We start from the raw sequence: 21,001 nt of genomic DNA, 5'->3' as shown, positions 1-21,001 counted from the left end.
TTTCTGTACAGGAACACCAACAAAACGTCCAGACTGGTTGTAGAGAACGCCTTCACAACTTGCGCCAACATCACAATGGCAGGGAACACCGAAAGCTTGGCTTTGAAGACAGCATATCTAGAAAAATCATATATACTCCCACAGTAGCAAAGCAAACGAAAAAAATCGCAAGAGAACATGGAAAACGGACACCTGGAAGAGGAGCAGAGAAAGACCAAGATCACAAGGGGGTGGGGGTCACTCAAGAGGGGCTAGGTGATTATAGGATTAAAATTACCCAGCACACAGATTTTATGACAAATTTTACGAAAAACTCAATAACAATGCAGATTTTTGACGATTTTCAAAAATTTTTCGGTTTATGACGATTTTCGGCTCACGACGCGGCGTAAGAACGAAACCCCCTTTGTAAACCAGGGGACTGCATTCGCACTCACGATTTGCAGACTCATGTATTCATAGATTTCTCTTTGAAAAGTATCTATCAATTATTTGCAGAAAATTCACCCACTCGCGGTATTTTTGAGAAATTATTCACTAATCTGGATTTTCATCTCATTTTCATGACTAAATGCACTTTTGTGATAAAATTATTAAAATACTCGGGTAATGCTCAAGTTACGATAACTCACCTTACGATAATTCGATTTTGCAATGGGGTAAGCAATTAATACCGATACAACATTTAGAAAATATTTTTAAATTTCGCCCAGGCACAGGCAGCAGCATGGTCAGGCAGTGAGAGAGACCAAATTACAATAGGCAACTTTTCCTCCATCTCTTTATCCCATCTTCTAGTTAAAAAGGTAAAAGAGAATGATAAGTCTTGTTAGTAATGTTATACTCTTGCGTAAATGTGTATAGCCATGAACAACTGACCAAGAAACTTGTTTTGCTTATAATCAAATCGGATAACAGCAGCTTACATGGTATTTCAACCATCGTACGGTAATAAACAATTACCTTAGGTTATGGCACAAATGATGTCAAGTAGAATAGGATTGATATATTTTTACATTATACCCTTATTCAGTATGGATAAAAGATCAAGTAAATATACTGCTAAATTTAAGCTGCAAGTTGTTGCTGAAGCTCAGAAAACAATGTTCAAGCTGCTCATGAATATACTGTAAATTATTGTGCATCAGCAACATGGATGAAACTCGATCGTAATTAAAATGGGAGAGAGTATTTTAATCAAAACTGCTGGACATGAAAGAACACGTTACTGTTATTTTACACCGATAAACAATAAATACGTAAAGCTCATATTAAGATGAAATCAAGTGAAAATAGCAAACAGAAGCTTGATTTTTTTTTTTACACAAAACAAATGCCTCCAAACGGCCATTGTTAATCATCATCTATTAACAAAAATAATAAATTAACTTCACAACGAGACGTATTTTAGTTATACTTTGACTTAAAAACACTTCGCATAAAGAAAAATAACCTTGCTTCTTATAAATAAAGTATCTAGACTCTAGAGATTCATTTACGCTACCTAGGAGCAAGAAAAGAGCTCTGAACTGAGTTAAATGCCGCAAAATAAACATCATGTAAACATTTCCAAACCAAAACATTGATGATCACTATGATCGCAATTTATAATACAAAAGCAATATAAGAATATATACAATATTATTGGATACAGTGAATTGAGACATAACATTTTAAAAGATCCATGGAAAAGATGCATATTCGTTATGTTAATGTTTGTATAATACGATATGCAAATATAGAGTACAGCATAATGTAGGCTATGCTACCGTGTATGTATACAAAATACCATAGTGTAGGCTAAGCTAATTCTTGTTTGTTATTCAATTTCTTTGTATTGAATTATCATAAGTCACTTTGCATGAACTTCCAGAATTAGCTGATATTAATGATTCCTATACCGTGTATGTAAAGAGTTCATTTTACAGTGTAGGCTAGGCTACCATATATGTATACAGTACATGGTACCAAATACCCTAGTGTAGGCAAGGCTATGTTCGAAGTACGTTTTTGCCAACAAACGATGTTTCTTTTAGAAACCTAACCCCACCGTATGAGGATAATACCTGTATAAGCATTTTTAGTTTGTTGTGTGTGTTTGAACTATCAAAATAGCAGTTCTACATGTTTTTAAGAACGGTTCTAAGTATTCACGAGTTTTAGCTATTAGGGTGTTTTGTGTGTGTGTGTGTATAGTACCCCTCCCTATGAATACAGGGGAGGGGTTTACTATATTTTATTTATATTTATATTTATATATATATATATATATATATATATATATATATATATATATATATATATATATATAAAATGTTTATACAATAGATGCATATATACAGGTAATATACAGGTATATACAGTATATACATACCCATTTATGAGCATTAGTTACTGGTAAATCAAGTAATGGCAATTAATTTTGTTTTTCATGATAGGGACCCACTCAAATAATTTGCACGAAGGCCCATAATGACCTAGTTCCGCCACTGGGTAGCCAGCTTCCTCGGGCTCGTGGGCTATTATAGTATAGGCAGTCCCTGGTTATCAGCGGGGGTTCCGTTCCAGCGGTGTGACGATAAGCAAAAATTCCTGATAACCGGATATCGGCACCTGTTAGGTATGTATCGGCACAATACCCATTTATCGGCGCCGATAAGTGGAAACCAGCACTCTTTTGGTGCTGAAAATTGGCACAATACCCATTTATCGGCGCCGATAAGCAGAAACCAGCATTTTTTCGGTGCTGAAAATTGCAGATTTTCGTCACTAGACAAGCACCGTAAACCAGATCACCGATAAGCAGGGACTGCCTGTACCACAAATTTATAAAAGATTTTGGTAGAATAGCAAGACTTAGATTTATTAAGAAAACAATCAGATTTTTATTGGGGGAGGGATGAAGAGGAGGCTTTTCAGGAACAAAAGACTGCACTTACCAGTGATGAACTATTGGCTTATCCAAAGTTTGATCGGCCATTCCTAGTAACTACCAACGCAAGTATGTAGCCAGTGGGGGAGTAATTTCGCAAGTTGACGCTGAAGGGAACGGGAGGCCGATTTGTTTTGCATCACAAGCATTGAAAGGGGCAGAGAAGAGTTACAATATCTTCGATAAGGAGGCACTGGCAATACTATGGATGCTGGAGGGACACCGCTACTTTTTGCTGGGGCAAAGATTCAATTACAAATAAATCACAGACTACTGAAAGATTTGTTAAAAAAAAAGTGGATCTAACTTCTCAACATGCTTGCAGGATCGAGCAGCTGTTAAGAGTTTGATGTTGTGGGATTTGAGCATATAGCAGGAAAAACCAACTAAGTAGCTGATGCTCCCTGCAGGGGGGGCCACAGTTGGCATTATGACTCAAGCCAAAAAGAGAAAGGAACAACAACGCCTGCAATTGAATACAGATGCACCTGCGGGCAAACTGCACAGAAAACGGAAAGGACTATATGACTCAGGAGACAAAACGGAGGTGTGAGTCGAGCCAGACCGCTGAATGCGAGAGATGGTACTCAGGGGGTACTGTGAGCGAATGCCCTGCGAGTATGTGGATGGAGTATGAGGAGGTGAGAAGTGGTCGGAAGTCCGAAGCCTGGATTGAACAGGTTAGGGGTCAGGTAAGAGGTACGAGTAATGAGTTCCCTGTTTTCCTAAAGGTACCAAGAGATATGTTCTTTATCGGGGAGGGTATCTTGTTTTGTGAATATGAGAATAAACCAGGTGATGTCCGATCTTGTGTCGTTCTTCCTCCCTCTTTGGTAGAGAATGCCATCCATATAATGCAAGTAAATCCCTATGCAGGACATTTAGGTACAGAGATGTCCCTATAGAGGGCACAAGTCTATTTTTTGGATAGGAATAAAAAGAGACATTGTAAGATTCATCACTAACTTCCACATCTGCAACTGTATGATGAGCTACAGACACTATCCCCAAGGCTTGAATGTGGCCACAAGTGCTTGTCAAATTTGCCAGAGTGCACAGCAATGTGGTCAGACCCTTCACCCCCTGGCCCAAGAGGATGGGCAATTTAGGTGTGTGTGTGTGTGATGGTGGATGAGTTTACACGCTATACACATACTTACATCATGTTAGACAAATTGGCAGTGTAGGTTGCTTCAGCCTTGAGTTTGTTCATGGTGAAGTTCGGCTGTACCCATACACTACTAAGTGATAATGGATGTGAATTCATTAATGTCATGATAAATAAATTGATAGCTATGATGAAAATCGAACATTCAACTGTAGCCTCTTACCAGCCTTCAGCCAATGGGTTAGTTGAATCCCATAACAGAGGTGACAAATATTTTGAAATATTTAGTAGTGGACAGTCTGAATCAGTGGGTAGACATGTTACCAACGGCAGAATTTGCACTTACACGGCATGCAACAGCTCCATAAGATACATCCCATTTTTCTTAGTGTATGGACAGGATCCCTCACTGCCATACACTGTGATCATGGACCCTCAAACTTTACCGTTATACAGTGTCAAGCAATACTAGGTACCTGTAATGTTCTGCAACTTGACCCAGAGAGTGTTTGAAGGGATGCAAACATTCTTGAGGACCAATGAGAAATATTACACAACCTATGATAAAAGGTTCCGTATGCAATCATCTACGATCCTAGTGGGGGGCAGGATTTATTTGGAAAGGCTGCAACCGAGAAAACATAAGCTTGAAACCACCTACAGGCGTACCTCATGAAAAGAAGGACAGTGTGGTGATACAACATATCCATACATGGGCCCATTGAGAATATACCACCTATCACATATATGCATTCTAAGGGGACAATCTGTGGCATGTGAATAAGCCAGTGCCCTTTTTCCCAGGGCTGCCTGGCTATCTAGGGGAAGAGAGTGATGACAAAGTGCAAGCCTGTCTGCATGGCATTCATAGTGCAGCTGATGTGTATACGGCAGCAACTTACAGACATTGGTGTTAGTTACTGCTCTGAAAAGAAAAGGACATGATTTTGTGTGTGTGTGTATTAGAGCAGTTGCCTATCAAAAATGTGTCTAGGTATCTGTATTCATGTCCTTTTTTGTTTGTTTTTATGTTGATTTCATTCATGTTTATTGATGTAGTCCTTGAAGCCAACAAAATTGGAGTGTAACCTGTTATTACGGATTTTGTTAACCTGTACCATCTCTTTGGATCATCATTTTTATGATAAACCATCTCTTTGGATCATCATTTTTATGATAAATGTTTAATTGTTGGTTGTAACTTTTAAATTCTTTAATTTTTTGGCGTTTGTTAATAATCTTCTTTTGACTGAGGTGAATGTTAATGTTGCTCCAAATTTTACGTGTTAACGGGTGTCACTAAAATTATCACTTCATTGGTTCAACTTGATCCTTTTTCTGTGGGAATCATGACTGCATTGTAAAGCGTGGAAATCCTAACGAAAGTGTAATTTGACAAATTGTAAGCATGTAAATTTACCCTGGCTTGCTAATGTGACATTTTTATAATAAAATAAGGTTTTATATATACTTACCAAGCAATTACATAGCTATACAGTAGTTTCTACTTTAAACGGCAGCTTAAGAACTGAAAACTTGCGGTAATGCTCTTTTGTTTTGGTGCAGGTAAGTTGCCTGCCCACTTTCAGGGAAGAATAGGTACAACGTAGCTAAAGAGCTCAGTTCGTTTATGCTCTAAGTCCATATGAGGGGAGGAGGGATTGGTTTTGTTCATGTAATTACTTGGTAAGTACAGTATATATAAAACTATTTTATTATAAAAATGTCACTTTTGTATATGACACTTACCAAGTAATTACATAGCTGAATCCCACATTGATAGGAGGTGGGAAGAATGGACACGTGCTACTCCAAAAACACTATAAAGAAATGCATTTTGAAACAGAAAAGAAAAGCTAGCATTGTGGTAATGCTTGTTGTAACCTTACCTGGCGAGAAACCAAGAGCAGGAAGATAATGACTCTTGGTCGTTGCTCATCTCGACCCATAGGGACATGACCGGTAGTGTCAGGATTGTCCCACTTTAGTGGGAGCTTTGTGGTCAGGGAGTGCTTCTTTGACTCAACAAAGCTTAAACACAATCATTGCCCTTGCCCTGGGCAAAAAATGGACATTGACTAACATGCAACCATAAAATTATATTACCCGTACACCATTTAAAAACATACATTACCCATCCAATAAAAACGAAGATTGAAGGGTACTCCAGGTACTAAGTGCCCCCGGCTCCCCAAAAACTCAACAACTTTAATCAAGGCTAGGAGACAAAGAAATAGGAAGATCACTCCTACCCCTCATTCCCTAGTGCCACGCCAGTTACAGACAACGAACCCAGTGTACTGTAGTCCTCGAACACAGTTTCAACGTGATGTAGATAGTAGTTGGCAAGGACCGAGTGACACTCCCAATAAGTCAATTGGATTATGGTAGCTAGGGAGAGGTTGCATTTAAAAGCCAATGAAGTGGCTCCTGCCTGTACTTCACGTGCTTTTACCCTTAACAACGGTAAATTATTCTCCTGAATTCCCAAGTGAGACTCTACAATAATGTCTCCCAAAAAGAAAAAAATAGCATTCTTGGAGAGAGGATGTAAAGGGTTCTTGACAGAACACCAGAGGTTATAAGAATTCCCTCTGATATTCTTGGGTCTCTTGATGTAAAATCTTAATGATCTCACTGGGCATAATACTCTTTCTTGTTCAGACGGTCGTACCAGTTCTGCAATACTCTGGACCGAAAAAGAATGAGGCCAAGGGTTAAGAAGGGTACTCGTTTTTGGCTAAGAAGCATAAAATAAATGCGCAAATAGCTGTCTCTTGCAAAAAAGCAACTTGCTTGTCCAGGGCTTGTAACTCGCTGACTCTTTTGCTGTGGCTAAAGCGATTAAGAAAAGTGTCTTTCTAGATAGATCCCTAAAGGAGGACATCTGCACAGGTTCAAAAGGCAGGCCTGACAACCAAAGTAGAACTACATCTAGGCTGCCGAGACTTCCGTTTCCTGGTGTCAAAAGACTTGGCTAAGTCTGAAATGTCTGGGTCTGAGGAAATGTTCACATCTCTATACTTGAATACTGAGTTCAGCAAGGATCTGTAACCCTATATCGTAGACATCGAAAGGCCTCTCAAAGATCCTGGTAAAGTAAAAATTCAGCTAGTTGGGCTACAGAGGTAGAAGACGAGATGCTATGTTCTTTACCACATCTCCTAAAAACTGCCCACTTAGCATTTTGTGATAGAATTCGCAACTTTTCTTGAAAATCCTGTAGCTCTAACAAGCTTCCTGACAGTTTAGCGCCTGTCAGAGCGAGTGGACGAACCTTGATGATATCTGTTGAAGTGAGGTCTGAAATCTTTCCTCTGGGGGAGGAGCCATTGGAAAGTCCGACAGAAGTTCCAGGTCTGGAAACCACTCCCTTTAAGGCCAAAAGGGAGCTACTAGGATCATCTATGCGTGATGAGTTCTTAAATTTGTTGATCGTGTCTCTTACTAGACTGAACAGAGGGAAGGCATACATTTCCAGGTGTGACCAATCCTAAAGTATTGCCTCTGTTGTCCAAGTTGAGAGTCCGGCACCAGAGAGCAATACAGGGGGAGGCAATGGATCCTGGATGTTGCAAACAAGTCTATCAATGGTGTTCCCATCATTTCAACAGGTCGGTGTACACCTGTAGATTCAGTGACCATTCCGTAAGTAGAACCCATTTGCAACGGCTCAATTCATCCACTAATACGCTTAACTTGCCATGAGCACAGCAGGTGAGAATCTGTGTATTGTTGTGCACCCAAAGAAAGAGATCCTTGGCTAACTCACACCGTGACAGAGAGTGAGTGCCTCTTTGGTTTCGAATATAAGCCAGAGCCGTCGTGCTGTCGGAGTGAACCGCAATCACTCAGACTCAAGCTACTGCAGCAAAATGTTGAAGAGCATGGTGAATCTCTTCCAACTCCTACTGATTTATGTGCAGTTTCCTCTTTTGAAGAGACCACTTCCCTAACACTTCCAATCGTCCTAGTGTCGCTCCACAACCTAGGTCCGATGTGTCAAGAGAATAATGAGAGGTTCGGGTTTGGATGAAAGGGACTTCCATGAGTGGAACCTTCCTTCTACGAGCCACCACTGAAGATCTTTTATTTCCTGTGTAGTGGGGAATACAAAGGAATCTGAAAGAATCTTCTTGTTCCAACTGACCTTTAGAAAAAACTGCAAAGGCCTCGCATGCAGTATCCCCCAAAAGAAATGAGAATCTCTATGGGGGTGAGAGTCTGTAGCAGGCTCATCCAGTCATTGGCTGAGCAGGTCTGAAGACTCATAAAATGAAGGACTTCTTTGGGTGCATGACAGTATTCTCGTCTTTACTGGAAAAAAGCCGAAAAAACACAAGTCTATCTTCATCCCCAAATAGACTATCATCTGAGAAGGGACTCGGGACCTTTTTTGCCCAACTCCTGGGCTAACTGAAGGGTTCTATGAGTGTCCTCTGTGCACTTCTGGGATGATGAACACAGGGCCAGTCATCCAGATATACACACACTTTCATGCCCATTAGCCCTGAAGAAGACTTGAAGGGCTGTTGACTACCTGAAGCACAGAGCCCAAAATTGGAAAACTTTGTCCTGAGAGCAAATCACAGGAATTTCCTGGAATCCTGGTATATTAGGGTATGAAAGTAAGCGTCTCTCATGTCTACTGAGACCATCCAATCTTCTTGGGAAATTGCAGCAATAACTGAGCTGTTCGTCTGCATCCTGAACTTCATGGTTTAGACAAAGATGTTCAGACCGCTTACATCCAGGACCGGCCTCCACTCCCGGGAGGTTTTGGGGACTACAAAGAGGCGACTGCAAAACCCCCCCCCCAAATGACAAGTCTTCTGCATCTTCTATATCTCTCTTGTGGAGAAGACCTGCAACTTCCTTTTTATGAAGGGAATCACATATCCTTCCTTGAGAACCCATAGTACCCATGGTTCTATCGATCTGGCCTCTTGCTGTTTCCACAAGTGTGGGTGGTCTAAAAGAGGACTTCTTGCTGACAGGGTGAACTGACCTGGGATTTGTGCGTGAGCGCAAGGAAGCTCCTCTTCTGTTACCTCGAAAGAGCTGTGGCTGGAAAGGAGAGAGAGGTCGAGGATTAAATGAAACAGCAGATGTTTGGCTAGACTCCATCATTTGCTTGGACAAAAGGCTTGGAAAAAATGCTGGTTCATACAGATGAGCAAAAAGAGGAGCAGATCTCTGGGACGGTGTCACTCCTTTAGTGGTGAAAGAACACCAAATCTCTTTTCTTCAGTATACATGACGGAAAAAGAGCAGCTAACTCCTGTGCCCCATCTCAAATCGCCTTGTCCGCACACTACAGGACTCTGAGCCAGTCTGCATGTACGAATATAGCAGAAACTCCCAAGGAAGGACCTTCCCCGGTTGTATAGAATACATACCTCCTTTTGGAAAACTGAGAACAAAATACAGCTTTGCCCAAATCCCTCTTCTCAGACAGATAAGAGTCAATCGCCGACAACGCTTTCTTGGACGAAATAGAGAGGGCCATCTACTGGAGTCTGATGGTACTCAAGGATTGACATAACAAGAACGCTGATCCCAGGGAAGAAGGGGCCGCGGTGGAGAAATGTCGGGAAGCAGAACAGAAATTAATTAAATAATGAGGCGTAAGCTGATGAAGGCTGTTCTGGTTCAGGTTCCTCCTCTGCTGTAGATACAGAGGAAGTGACAAATCTTGCTGTGGTTCTTCTGGTTTCAGAGATGAGGGTTCTTTAACAGTTCCAGGAAGTTGTCCAAACACTGGTGAATGGGAAGCAAAGAAGAGTCTTTGGGGTGCTGATGTACTTGCAGACTTCGCATGATCAGCAACAGGTGAAGAAGATACGCCCTTGGGGGATCTGTGACACAGAAGGCGCCGAAACAGGTTGACCTGCAGCAATAGGGACGTCTGATTCTGGAGTCTCAGACTCATATCCCAATGCTGGAGAGCTGGAAGCCAAAGGGATGTCTGGAGCTACAGTGTGAACTGAGCCTGCAGCAGGCTTATGAGCCACTGGGAGCTCAGATCCAATGGGAGAGGGAGATCCCAAGGCGTGCTTATGAGCCAACTGGCGCTCGAGAGCCAATAAAAACTCTCCGTCGTCCGAACAGCTGCAAGAGGGCTCTTGATCCTTATGGCACTTGCGAGGTACAGCTGTGCGCACGTCCCAAACATGCCTCTTCAAAGTCCTAGAAGACTCCTGAAAACGTCGACTGTGTCCTTTGGGTTCGGAATCCGAACCATTGGAAGATAAGGTGTGATCCAATTGACTTGTGGGCAAACCCCACCGACCTCCCTTGGACTTACTGTTTGCCTCCTGCCTGGTGCAGGGGAGTCTGACAGTGACCGTAAGTCTCCTTTCCAGTGGCTCTGTCAATACCTAGGACCAGCAACAGACTCGTCTGAGGAAGCAACTACTTGTCGGCAAACCCCACCGACCTCCCTTGGACCTACGGTTTGCCTCCTCCCAGGTGCAGGGGAGACTAGTGATGGCACTGGGTTCAGAGGGAAGGGAGCCAGGTAACGGGATTGTATGGAGAGCAAGAGAAGTAGGAATAGGGGAACAAGAAGTCAAAGGTGTAGAAAAAGCTGGTTTACGAGTAGAGGACACAGAAGCTCTAGCCTCAGCTCTAGCAGCCACTTTTTTAAGATTAACTTTCTCTAATTTATCCAAATGATTGGTCAACACTTTCCATTTACTTACAGCCCAATCCTTAAATTCCTCACAAGTCAAGTCAGGGGAACATACCTGTCCATGGCAGTGAAAACAAACAGTTTTCATCATATTTAAAAGAAGTCAACCTAGTATTACAGCCTTTGCTGCAATACCGGTCACTGGTCACTCTCATTCTGACATAATAGTCAAAAAAATTGCTAAGCTCAGCTAAGCTAAGCTATGAAAATATAGGTCGGAGGCTACAAAACAATAGAATATTTCACCAAATCCTTCGATAGACAATCAAACCATCCGCTGAAACTACTCCTCAATTAACAAAACACAGCTGCTGTACGACTGATGTTCGGTCATCAAAGCAGAAACAAATTGAGCTCTTTAGCTACGTTGTACCTATTATTCCCCGACAGCGGGCAGGGCACTTACCTGCACCAAAACAAATGAACGCTACCGCGAATTTTCAATTCTTAAGCTGTTGTTTAAAGCAAAAACTATAGCTATGTAATTACTTGGTAAGTGTCATATATAAATTCCATTTTTATAATTTTTAAGTTGGTCGGTGTTGGTACCCAAGTGATGATTGGAAATAATGTACAGTATAGAAGAAATGACACAAAAAAATTAGTGCCTTGAGCCCTGCGAGACGCAGGACCTTAAAGGAGGTGGGGAGAGAACTCATCTATAAAAATCCTTTATATAGCCTACGCACCTTCGTGACCGAAGGTGAAACGGAAAAATCTTGTGAGCTGCCGTAAGTGACCATTACGTGCATCCTGGCATCAGGAAGATGCCACAAGTAACATGTTCCCCTCAGTTGAGGCGAGGTCATAAGCGTAGGCGGTGGTGGTTGTGCAGGTGTCTGTGCGAGAGAAGTACCGAGTGCCACCTGACCATTATTCCCTTTTTAACGTGGCATAAACTTGAATTAGCAACAGGGCCCCACAATAGTTAAGTACTAAATACAGGTATTAAACGTATCTTTCGTGTCTTTAGGTACTATTAGAACCCCAGATGACCGTGCATAGGTCACTGACTTGCAGTCTACTTCAACACCAAGGAGTAATCCCAACACACTCCTGGAATGCTACTAGGCCCACTAGTAATAAGGGCAACTGCAAGACAAAGGAACGCCGACTCTCCACCCTCCCAAAATTGAAGGAAATCTACATTTTTTCTTTTAAAGGAATGGAATCATACTTTTGAACCAATGTTCACGATGACCCAGTGTTTACTAATTGTGCTTCAAATAATGTAAAATTTGATGATAAGTTTGTCCCATCGTTTCGATCGGCGGTACTGTACTAACGGTCTGTTCGGACACATGCTTCAGCACTGGCTATGAACTAACCAAACAAACCAAAACTTAACCCAACCCAACCTAACCTTACTTAGGGTGCCATGCCCTCACCTGTCCCCCCAACCGTTCTGATCGGCGGGACTAACGACCTGTTCTGAAGTGTGCTTTGGCACTGACTATGACCTAACCAAACAAACCAAAACCTAACCCAACCCAGAATACAGTGCCCAGACCTAACCTAACATAACCCAACCCAACCTTACCTAGAGCGCTGTGCCCTGCCCTGCCCCGGCCCACGCCCCAACCGTTCCGATAGGCAGGACTAATGAACTGTTCTTGACGTGCTTTGGCACTGGCTGACTTGACCACGCAAACCAAAACCTAACCTGGAATATCGTGCCCTAACCTAACCCAAACCAACCTAACCTTACTTAGGGCACCATGCCCTGACCTGGCCAGGGACCCCCCACCATTGTAATCCAATAACTTGAACAGTGGAGCAGTCTACGTTACCCCTTACCGGCAGTGCTGTAGGTCCAAATCATCATTACTCATTATGCAATGTTAACCAAAAAGAAAGAGAATTGCACCTTTACCTAACTCAAAATCGCTGATGTCCAACAAGGGTACCAGCCTCTGCTTCTTTGCAGCGATCGGGAGCTTGCGTGAATCAGAAGTACGGGGTACGGGTCCAGGTCATATTGTTTTTGGCCAGGAAAGTAAATCAGAGACTGGGGATGTTGGGCAGCTTTTGAGTGGACAGACATGTTTAATTAAATCCAGAAACACCCAAAATGGACACGGAACAGATTCTAAATGTCGCCCGGGAGTTAAATTCGTCAGCGGTCACACTATGTCAGGGGAACAAAATTTTATCGAGACACTATCTCGGCGGTCAAAGTCAGAAAGAAACCGTGACTGTGGGTCAGGCCGTAGGTCTATGAATCATGTCAATCAGATGCATTCTGGTTGGTTAGATGTATTTAATCCATGGGCCTAGGGATTAACCTGGGTCAACCCAGCATACAATTGGATGGAATTAGATTTCCCGCAATCAGGTTGGGGAGACGTGGGGGTGGTCTTAGGAACTACGGGGTGAGAGCAGCACCACACTTCGGCCATCTTGCGAACTACAGGAGAGTGGGGCTGTGTGTCACTGTTCACATCGACTGGGTACAGTATTTCAAAAGTTACATTCCGCAGAAAAAATTGGTCAGCAAATTGACGAAAATTGGCCAGGCAAGTTACTTTTGGGGTAGATTTTGGCACGTTGAACATCCTTTATCATATGCAAATTTTCATCTGGAATTATTTTTAATGAGCTGTAGGTGCATCCCATAGATATACAAACTACCCCCAGGAGTAATCCCAACACACTCCTGGAATGCTACCAGGCCTACTGGTGCTATCTGCCTTTCCAAGAGTTAAACACAAAAACAAAAGCTCATCCCCAGTCTACACACCCGAGGCAGATAGGTGATGCATACGTACCTCACCCCTCCTACAACGTGTCCATGATCAGAAGCACCCCAAGATTACAGAGGGAGGGGGGTCCCCCAAAAAGGAGGTTCCTGTCATCCAGCCACAAAGGCCCTCCCTACTCAAGTGAGCACACTAGAAAGGAGTGTCACTTTACGCTGCTCAGAAAAACAGGGACTACACTACAGACACAGGATCTATGAGGGGAAATACCTTTGATTTTCTCTTTTCCTACGATGGGGGGGAGGGGGATGGTAAGATATCCAATCAACTGACACAATTTTTTCAAGGAAAAAATGGCACTTTCAATGCAAACTCAAAAGCTGGAGTGGAAAAAAAAAAAAAAAAAATGGAGTATAGAAACTTAGTGGAGCTTAAATGCCTTTCAGAACAACCTTCATAAGACTGCTGTGTCCAGGAAAGAACAACACCAAACACAATATTACAGTGAATGTTTGGGTAATATGCAGAGAAGGGAGAAAGGTAGGCATTGGTAGTTTGAACCTATTACCCCTAATAGGTACTTAGGCCAGTCAGGGTATAGCACTAAGTCAGGTTAGGAAGGTAATTTCTGGTTAGGTCAGGGCACGACTCTAGAAAAGGATAGGTTACGGTTGTCTTGACTAGGTCGTAGCCAGTGCCAGACAACATATCCATAGATAATTTCAGGGCATGGTATTCTCACACCTACCCATCTCCCTACTCTGCATTTGCTTGTATGTTTTAACAGGGTTCCTACAGAAGCAATCATGAGATAGACAGAAAGCATATAAAAAAGCCAAGATTACAGCCATCACAAGGAACAAGAGCACCTCATAAAAACTAATATGCAGTGGATGAAGGTAAACAGTCATGGGGCAACTGACATGATTGTTGCCATGGAAAAATCCAAACTTCATATCACATTTACATAGAAAATCAATAAAGGGTACCACTGAGTTTATAAAAGGCAATGAAGCCAATGAAAAGATTATACTATTTACGGAGCCGCTGAAAGTCCGCGGGACCCTACTTTTGGCGCCAAAAAATTACATACTATAGAAAACGCGTCCTCTTTAAATAGCTCCCGTTTTGCTTCATGTTGGGAATGAAAAGCGTGTTTTTGGTGGTGTTTCCCGTAGGGAAAGCAACAGAAAAGTTAATAAAACAGTAAGGGGGACCGTGTTGGGAACCGGGGTTTTGGGCGGGGAGAAGCAAAAGCTGGGATTTGTGGCAGCCATAACGTAAAAAATTAGCTAGTTTCTGACCCGCTAGTCTGCATACAAACGTTTGTCCCGCTATGCAACAAACATAAGGTTGACCCGTTAGTCTGCATACAAAAGGTTGTCCTGCTAGGCTACAAACATAAGGCTGACCTGCTAAACTACAGAAGCGAAAGTCGGGTTTCCTGCTTGCCGAAACGTACAGTGTTCGCCATTTTCTGACCTGCTAGTCTGCACACAAAAGGTTGTCCCGCTAGGCTACTACCGTAAGGCTGACCATAAAAATAAAATGCGTGATGCTGACCCGTTAATCTATGTACATGAGGCTGACCCGCTACACTGCATGTGTGAGACTGACCCTACCTACATCAGGGCGGACAGAAAACGCTAGCCTAGGCTACTTGTAGCCTACATAAGAAACCTCGGTTAGGCTATTCCCTACCTCCCTACCTACATTAGAACGGGCATAAATTTTGTAACGATTTTTTTAACATATCTGGTCTCCGATCAGGCGTGGGGAGCGCTGCTGCGCCTTATCCGCATTTTAATTATTCTTGGCAGGGGCACGTATGCTCTGGCAAGCGGTAATATCTGTATTCACTGTAGCCACAGGTTACAAAAAAAAACAACTGCACACTAGGCTCACTTCCAAAACCCTACCTAACCTAGCAGCAAAACAAATGTACAAAGGCAGGTAAATGCTGTGCACCTTATTCAAAGTCGCTGCTGTCGACCACATGGTTCGTAGATAACAGTATCGGGCCCGCAGATCCTAAATCCAAAAGGCCCAAAATGGACACGGAACACATTCTAGGAATCGCTTCTGGGAACAAAATAAAATCGCGACTTTCCATCGCGGCGGTTCGAGAAAGAAAGAAAGGTGGTTCTGGTGTTGGCCAAGGCCTATGAATCATATCGTTAGAACGCATTATGATTGGTTCGAAGTACTTAATCCGTAAGCCCTAGGGCATGACCTGGGTCAGCTTGAGATACGATTGGACGGAACTAAATTTCCCGCGATACGGGAGAGCGTTGCTCCGTGACACCATTCACGTCAACTTGGTACTTAGAAAAAGTTAGGCTCCGCTGAAAAAATTGTTGTTCGGGAAAATCAAGCAAACTGGTCAAGTAAGTTACTAATAGGGTAGAATCAGGCCCGCTGAACAGTTTTTATTCTGTGCAATTTTTCATTTGGTCATTGTTAATGAGCTATGGGGGCGTCCCTACGATATGTAAACCACCCCTATTTACAAGAAATATCTATTACTATTCAGCTTTATAAAAAAAAACTGGCCTCTCAGTAACCTTATAACTTCCGAGGGTGGATAGATATCAAAAGGGGCCCAACAATATGAAACTGACCATCAAAAATTAACTGATGGGCCATGAATTGGGTTTAATTCTAGTTTTATAAGAAAGTTAGGCTACCTACAGAATTATTACAATTGCATAGAAATTCATTGCTGCTGTTTTCGAATTAAGTTTTGTGTTCACTAGTGACGTCCGTCCGCCATTTTCGATACAATCCGTTACAACTGAAGGATTACATAATTAATTACTCCCACCTGCTTCCATCATTGATAATAAACAAGTCTGCCGCTTCAAAAATATCATTAATATAGGTGGATATCGATAAAAGCTTAAAGACTGCATTGCGGGGATGACATCGAAGATGGCGGACAGAAGACTTCTTCCGAAACTGTACCGGTAACGGTCGATTTATGTTTTGATGGGGAACCTCTCATTAAATCAGGCCTTGAATTATTAATTCTAAAAAGCCACTGCTTTTTGTTTTGGCTGGAGGAAGAACACCAGCGCGGTCTGGTTCCCGCCCGTCGCAGTCCCGAGACATTGCCATCCTTTCCTCTGGGTTTTTATTTATTATATTCTTTTTTACATTAATCCCCAAAGGACGGGCACTTAACACAGCTGACATATTGAATATAAACTGGTAGTTACCGAACCACATGGTCGCGATAGTAGTTTTACCCATAATCTATTCGGCATCTAAGCCTTCTTCTGCAGCCATAACAATCTCGATTTTTGAATAAACGTGTTGCCAAGGGCGGCAACGGCGCGAAACTATGTCGATGGTGTGACCAACTTTCCCTTTATAATTAAATGAGACTATATCAATCATAAAGCGAAGGGACAAAAAAAACCGACAGTATATCTGATAGGCGTCTATTTCATTCCCGGCATCATCATCATCATGGGTTTCAGCATCCCAAAGCACATCCCCCATTCCGTCCCCTACCCAATTCCGAAAACCCCTCCCCCTTGAAATTGAGACGATATCACGTTATAATGCTAAATAAGAAAACAAAAAAACCAAAATACAATTGGATTCCCGGTAAGATTCTATTTCGATCCCGACATAATGATGGGTTTCCCGACGCATCAGCATCCCCAGAATGTCCCCCTCCCCTTCACATCGTCACTAGCCCGAAAGGCTTACAACCAAGACCCATCCACCGAGGGCGGATATCTTTGTTCAGCCGAAAACGAAAAAAACATAGCGAATACTCACTTGTCTGATATACATGATGGTGCTACACTTATTTAATAACCATTTTCTCACACACTTGATGCATTATTCGGCCAATGTTACGTTACTTGTAACATTTTTGATGAACAGGCCGAACCTAAGTCGGTCGGCTCTATGGTAGCTGCAATCTATATGGAAGAGAGATGCGGGGATTGTTGGCGGGGGCTGGCAACGACGAGGACAAAAGAGCATCGCTATATGGTGTCGGATGCGCCTCGGGCCTCTTTCTCTTACCTAAAGCGCTCTTATATTAAATGCCTGCTAAAACGTAAAAAAGTTTATTCTCTTATAGATCAATAACGTAGGCCCCGATTTTTTCCTGATAAATTCTAAATAACACACTGCACGAAATGTTGGGTGGCATTGTCAGACATTCATACTGTTATGTGCTAGACGTCCCTGTCATGGCGTCTGCCCCAGTAAAGCAGCAGAACATTATTAACGGGAGGGGTGATGCAGGTTTGAAGCCATTTTGTTCTACGGCGCAGTAGTGGCGGGAAATCCGCAGATCAATAACCCGCCAATTTTCTGACAAAGGAACCTTTTGAATGATTGAATGCGCTTTTATCATGCAGTTATTTGGGAGAATTTTGGCGTAACTTAACGCAATCTCAGTATAGGTATTATAGCTTATAATGCTTCTTATCAACATGGCCCTTTCAACAATAAAACAAATGGTGCCAGCGAGAAGTCCCGTGATGTAGCGCCATTTCCAAAACGTTCATATCTCGGCCGCTGGTATTGTCAGGGTGGCGCCTGATGTCTGGTGTATAGGAATCTCACCCATACGTTCTCCACCCTGAAATACCTTCCTATAGTTGTTGTTTAGATATCATGTTAATATACGAGTCTTTGGTGACATTAGGCTCCCAGAAACCCTTTTATTGGTAACCCGTGGCACTGTCAAGTATCATGATGTCTAACCCGTCATCATGTTCCCAAGTTCGCGACAGCGTATATCAGTGAATGCTCCTAATTACTCCGCAATGCCACGAGCTAAATTATCGAAAATGCATGCAATACATGAAAGCTGTATTGTGAAAATAAAAGAGAACACCTTGAAACAAGGCTTCCCTCCACTATTATGCTCTGTATCTCCGTCTTTGATCACGAAAGAGCTCCATCGCTTTGTCGTAACATGTAAACATCCGTCAGTCACACCTCTCAGTAGTCAGTTGTGGTCCCTTCTGTTTAATAGACGGGGGGTGGGAGATAGGCTGTTTTTCCCGAGTGAGGGAGCATAGCGGCCAGGCAATGTCTGGCGGCCATTAGCGCCCTCCTTGCATGCGAAAAATGGTTGGGTTTTAGTAACGTTTTTATACACCTTCCTAATTATTACGCAGCTCGTGTTAGTTTATCATTCTTTGATAATCGAAATGTATTTCGTAATCATGTCCATGTAACCTGTGTTTCATTGTCGAAACAATTCCAAGTCTCCTAGATTTTTTATTTAATTCAAAATGTGAAACGAGTAGTCATGGAGTGTGATTGTTAAATCAATTGGACCACCGGGCTGTGGCTGCAAAAGCTTAGAATGTAATTCAACTTAACTCCGGTAATATATAACTATACTTCTGTACGTGATGTACGAAGTAACATTTTGAGTGTTTTCATGAAAATAACCGTTCGTTATCGTAAGGGGGGCGGGAGTTGGTTGCTTATTTGGTGGGGGTGGTATACTCCTCTGATTTACATATGCATGTGTCAAACCATTCGGCACGACATACCAGTTATCTACATATACTATATGTTATTTATGGATTTTAAATCAATGAATCTTTAAAAAGAACATAAAAATAGAAGCCTGTTTCCTGCAAACATTTTAACACGAGTAATAAATGTTATACATTGCCATTTTCAAGATGCCTGAAGCTATGAAATTGTGGTATATCTCTAGCTATACTAAGTTGCCTGCTCTAAAAGATGATTCTCTTGCAAACATGCAATTTTACTAGTTATCATATTATGGATGTTCGTTAAAACTTGACTCGAAAAATTTAATTTTCAGTTACTAGTTAGGCTACGTTGCCTTTCCCTTTATGGAGCTGAACTTGAAATAAATTATTTCTCTCCACCCTACTCTATTTACTCTCCGTCTGGACCCCTATGAGGCCTAGGTTTTTGTGTATCCAATTTTCCATGATCTCCCGGTTCTCCCTATGAGTCTTTGTCCTGCTATTTTTGTATCTACTGCTCTCCTGACTAACTGTTCCGGGTGCTCCTTCTGATCGCACGTTCCGCGGGGGGCGGGGGCGCGTTAGTGCCGTCCAAGGATCTAACTTGGTACCGTCACTCTCACGCGTTGCTCTGTAGTAATTACTTAAGGTTCCTTTCAGCGTCCCTTAGCCTCTAGCTGCAACCCCTTTTATTCCTTTTACTGCACCTCCGTCCATGATCTCTCTCCCTTTACTTTCCGCCCTCTCCTAACAGTTGTTTCATATTGCAACTACAAGGTTTTTTTTCTGTTACACCTTTAAAAACTTTACTCTCAATTTTCCTTTCAGCGCTGGATGACCTCATAGGTCCTAGCGCTTGGCCTTTGGCCTAGATTATATATTCCATTCCTCTCGAGATGTTCAAACCATCTCGGTCTGTTTTCCAGCTGCTGAACACTACATCTTTCCGCCTCTTCATCATTTATAAAATGATTTCCCCACCAACTCTGGCCACACTTTCCGAATCTCTTACGCTTTCTTTGTCAGTTGCGATGTTCCCACTGCCAAGAGCGATAGCACAAGCCTTCCACATTTCGCACAATTCTTTGTTCTCTCGACTGACAAGGTAATTTTATTTCTCTTTAGTGCTACCTCTTGTCATTTCATCCACGCTGAAGTTACTCTTTTTTTCAACATTCTAGTACCCGCTACTCATGTAGTTACATGTCTTGGTGTTCTATCAAATGCTCTCTCAAGATCCACAAATGTGTAGTATAATCGCTTCCTCTTGGCATGGCACGCTTTCTGTAGTTACCTCATCATCAAGGTTGCATTTGTTTTTAACTTCTCTGGCATGAAGCCAAAGTGGCAATTATTGATTTTTAAGTTCCTCGCAGCTTTTTCACTAATGCAGTCTCTAATATGTGTATAGTATGTTCAACTAATCTTACTCCTGTATAAGTTCCTCATTGCAGTACACCCTCCTTTCCCTTGTATATCATTATTATCATATATTCATTTCTGCTCTTCCAATCTTATCCGTTTCTTGATCAGTTATTCATATATTCTGGTCATTTCACCAATGAATAGCTCTCCATTGGATATTTTTGGTGTCCTGGGGCTCTTAGTCTTTCCTCTGTCACTTCCCTGTCTTGAATATTTACCCTTTTTTCTTCTTCCTCTATGAAGAGGTTCTGCTTTTGCTCTTCCCACTTCCTCTTCTTTGCTCTTTACCACCAGCCTTTTAGCCCTTCTCACCGGTATGCAACTCATCCGAAATACATTTCTCGCTATAATGTGGTTCGGATTCGACAATAAGCTGTAGGTCCCGTTGCTAAGTAACCAATTGGTTCTTAGCCACGTAAAATAAGTCTAATCCTTCGGGCCAGCCCTATAGGAGAGCTGTTAATCAGCTCAGTGGTCTGGTAAAACTAAGGTATACTTAACTTAATCTTCCTTTCCGGTCCTCTACCAGAGCTTGAAAATGTTTCCTTGTTTATAATATACAAGTTACCAAAGTCCATAACATTATTCATTTTAATTTGTGTGAGATGAGAGAGTCATATATGATTACTGTATTCTATATATAAGATTAACAGGAAAATC

At 42.2% G+C, this 21,001-nt stretch overlaps 1 protein-coding gene across 3 annotated transcripts in view; it reads right to left on the bottom strand.

Moving 5' to 3' along the window:
• Window positions 1–17,746, bottom strand: part of SMC3 (structural maintenance of chromosomes 3) — a 49,494-nt gene extending 31,748 nt beyond the window's left edge. For 2 of the 3 annotated variants that reach the window (XM_067096906.1, XM_067096905.1), the window contains exon 1: window positions 17,223–17,422. In XM_067096906.1, the coding sequence (XP_066953007.1) occupies window positions 17,223–17,237 (15 nt within the window). In that variant the 5' untranslated portion in view covers window positions 17,238–17,422. Of the gene's footprint in view, window positions 1–17,222 lie in introns of all 3 variants that reach the window. The other variant, XM_067096907.1, reaches the window with a different exon arrangement.
• Between the last annotated feature and the right edge of the window lie 3,255 nt (window positions 17,747–21,001).

Source organism: Macrobrachium rosenbergii, chromosome 53 (genome assembly GCF_040412425.1).
Source record: "Macrobrachium rosenbergii isolate ZJJX-2024 chromosome 53, ASM4041242v1, whole genome shotgun sequence".
NCBI lineage: Eukaryota > Metazoa > Arthropoda > Malacostraca > Decapoda > Palaemonidae > Macrobrachium > Macrobrachium rosenbergii.
The sequence above is the reverse complement of the archived record's forward strand: the minus strand, read 5'-3'. Positions and strand labels throughout refer to the sequence as shown.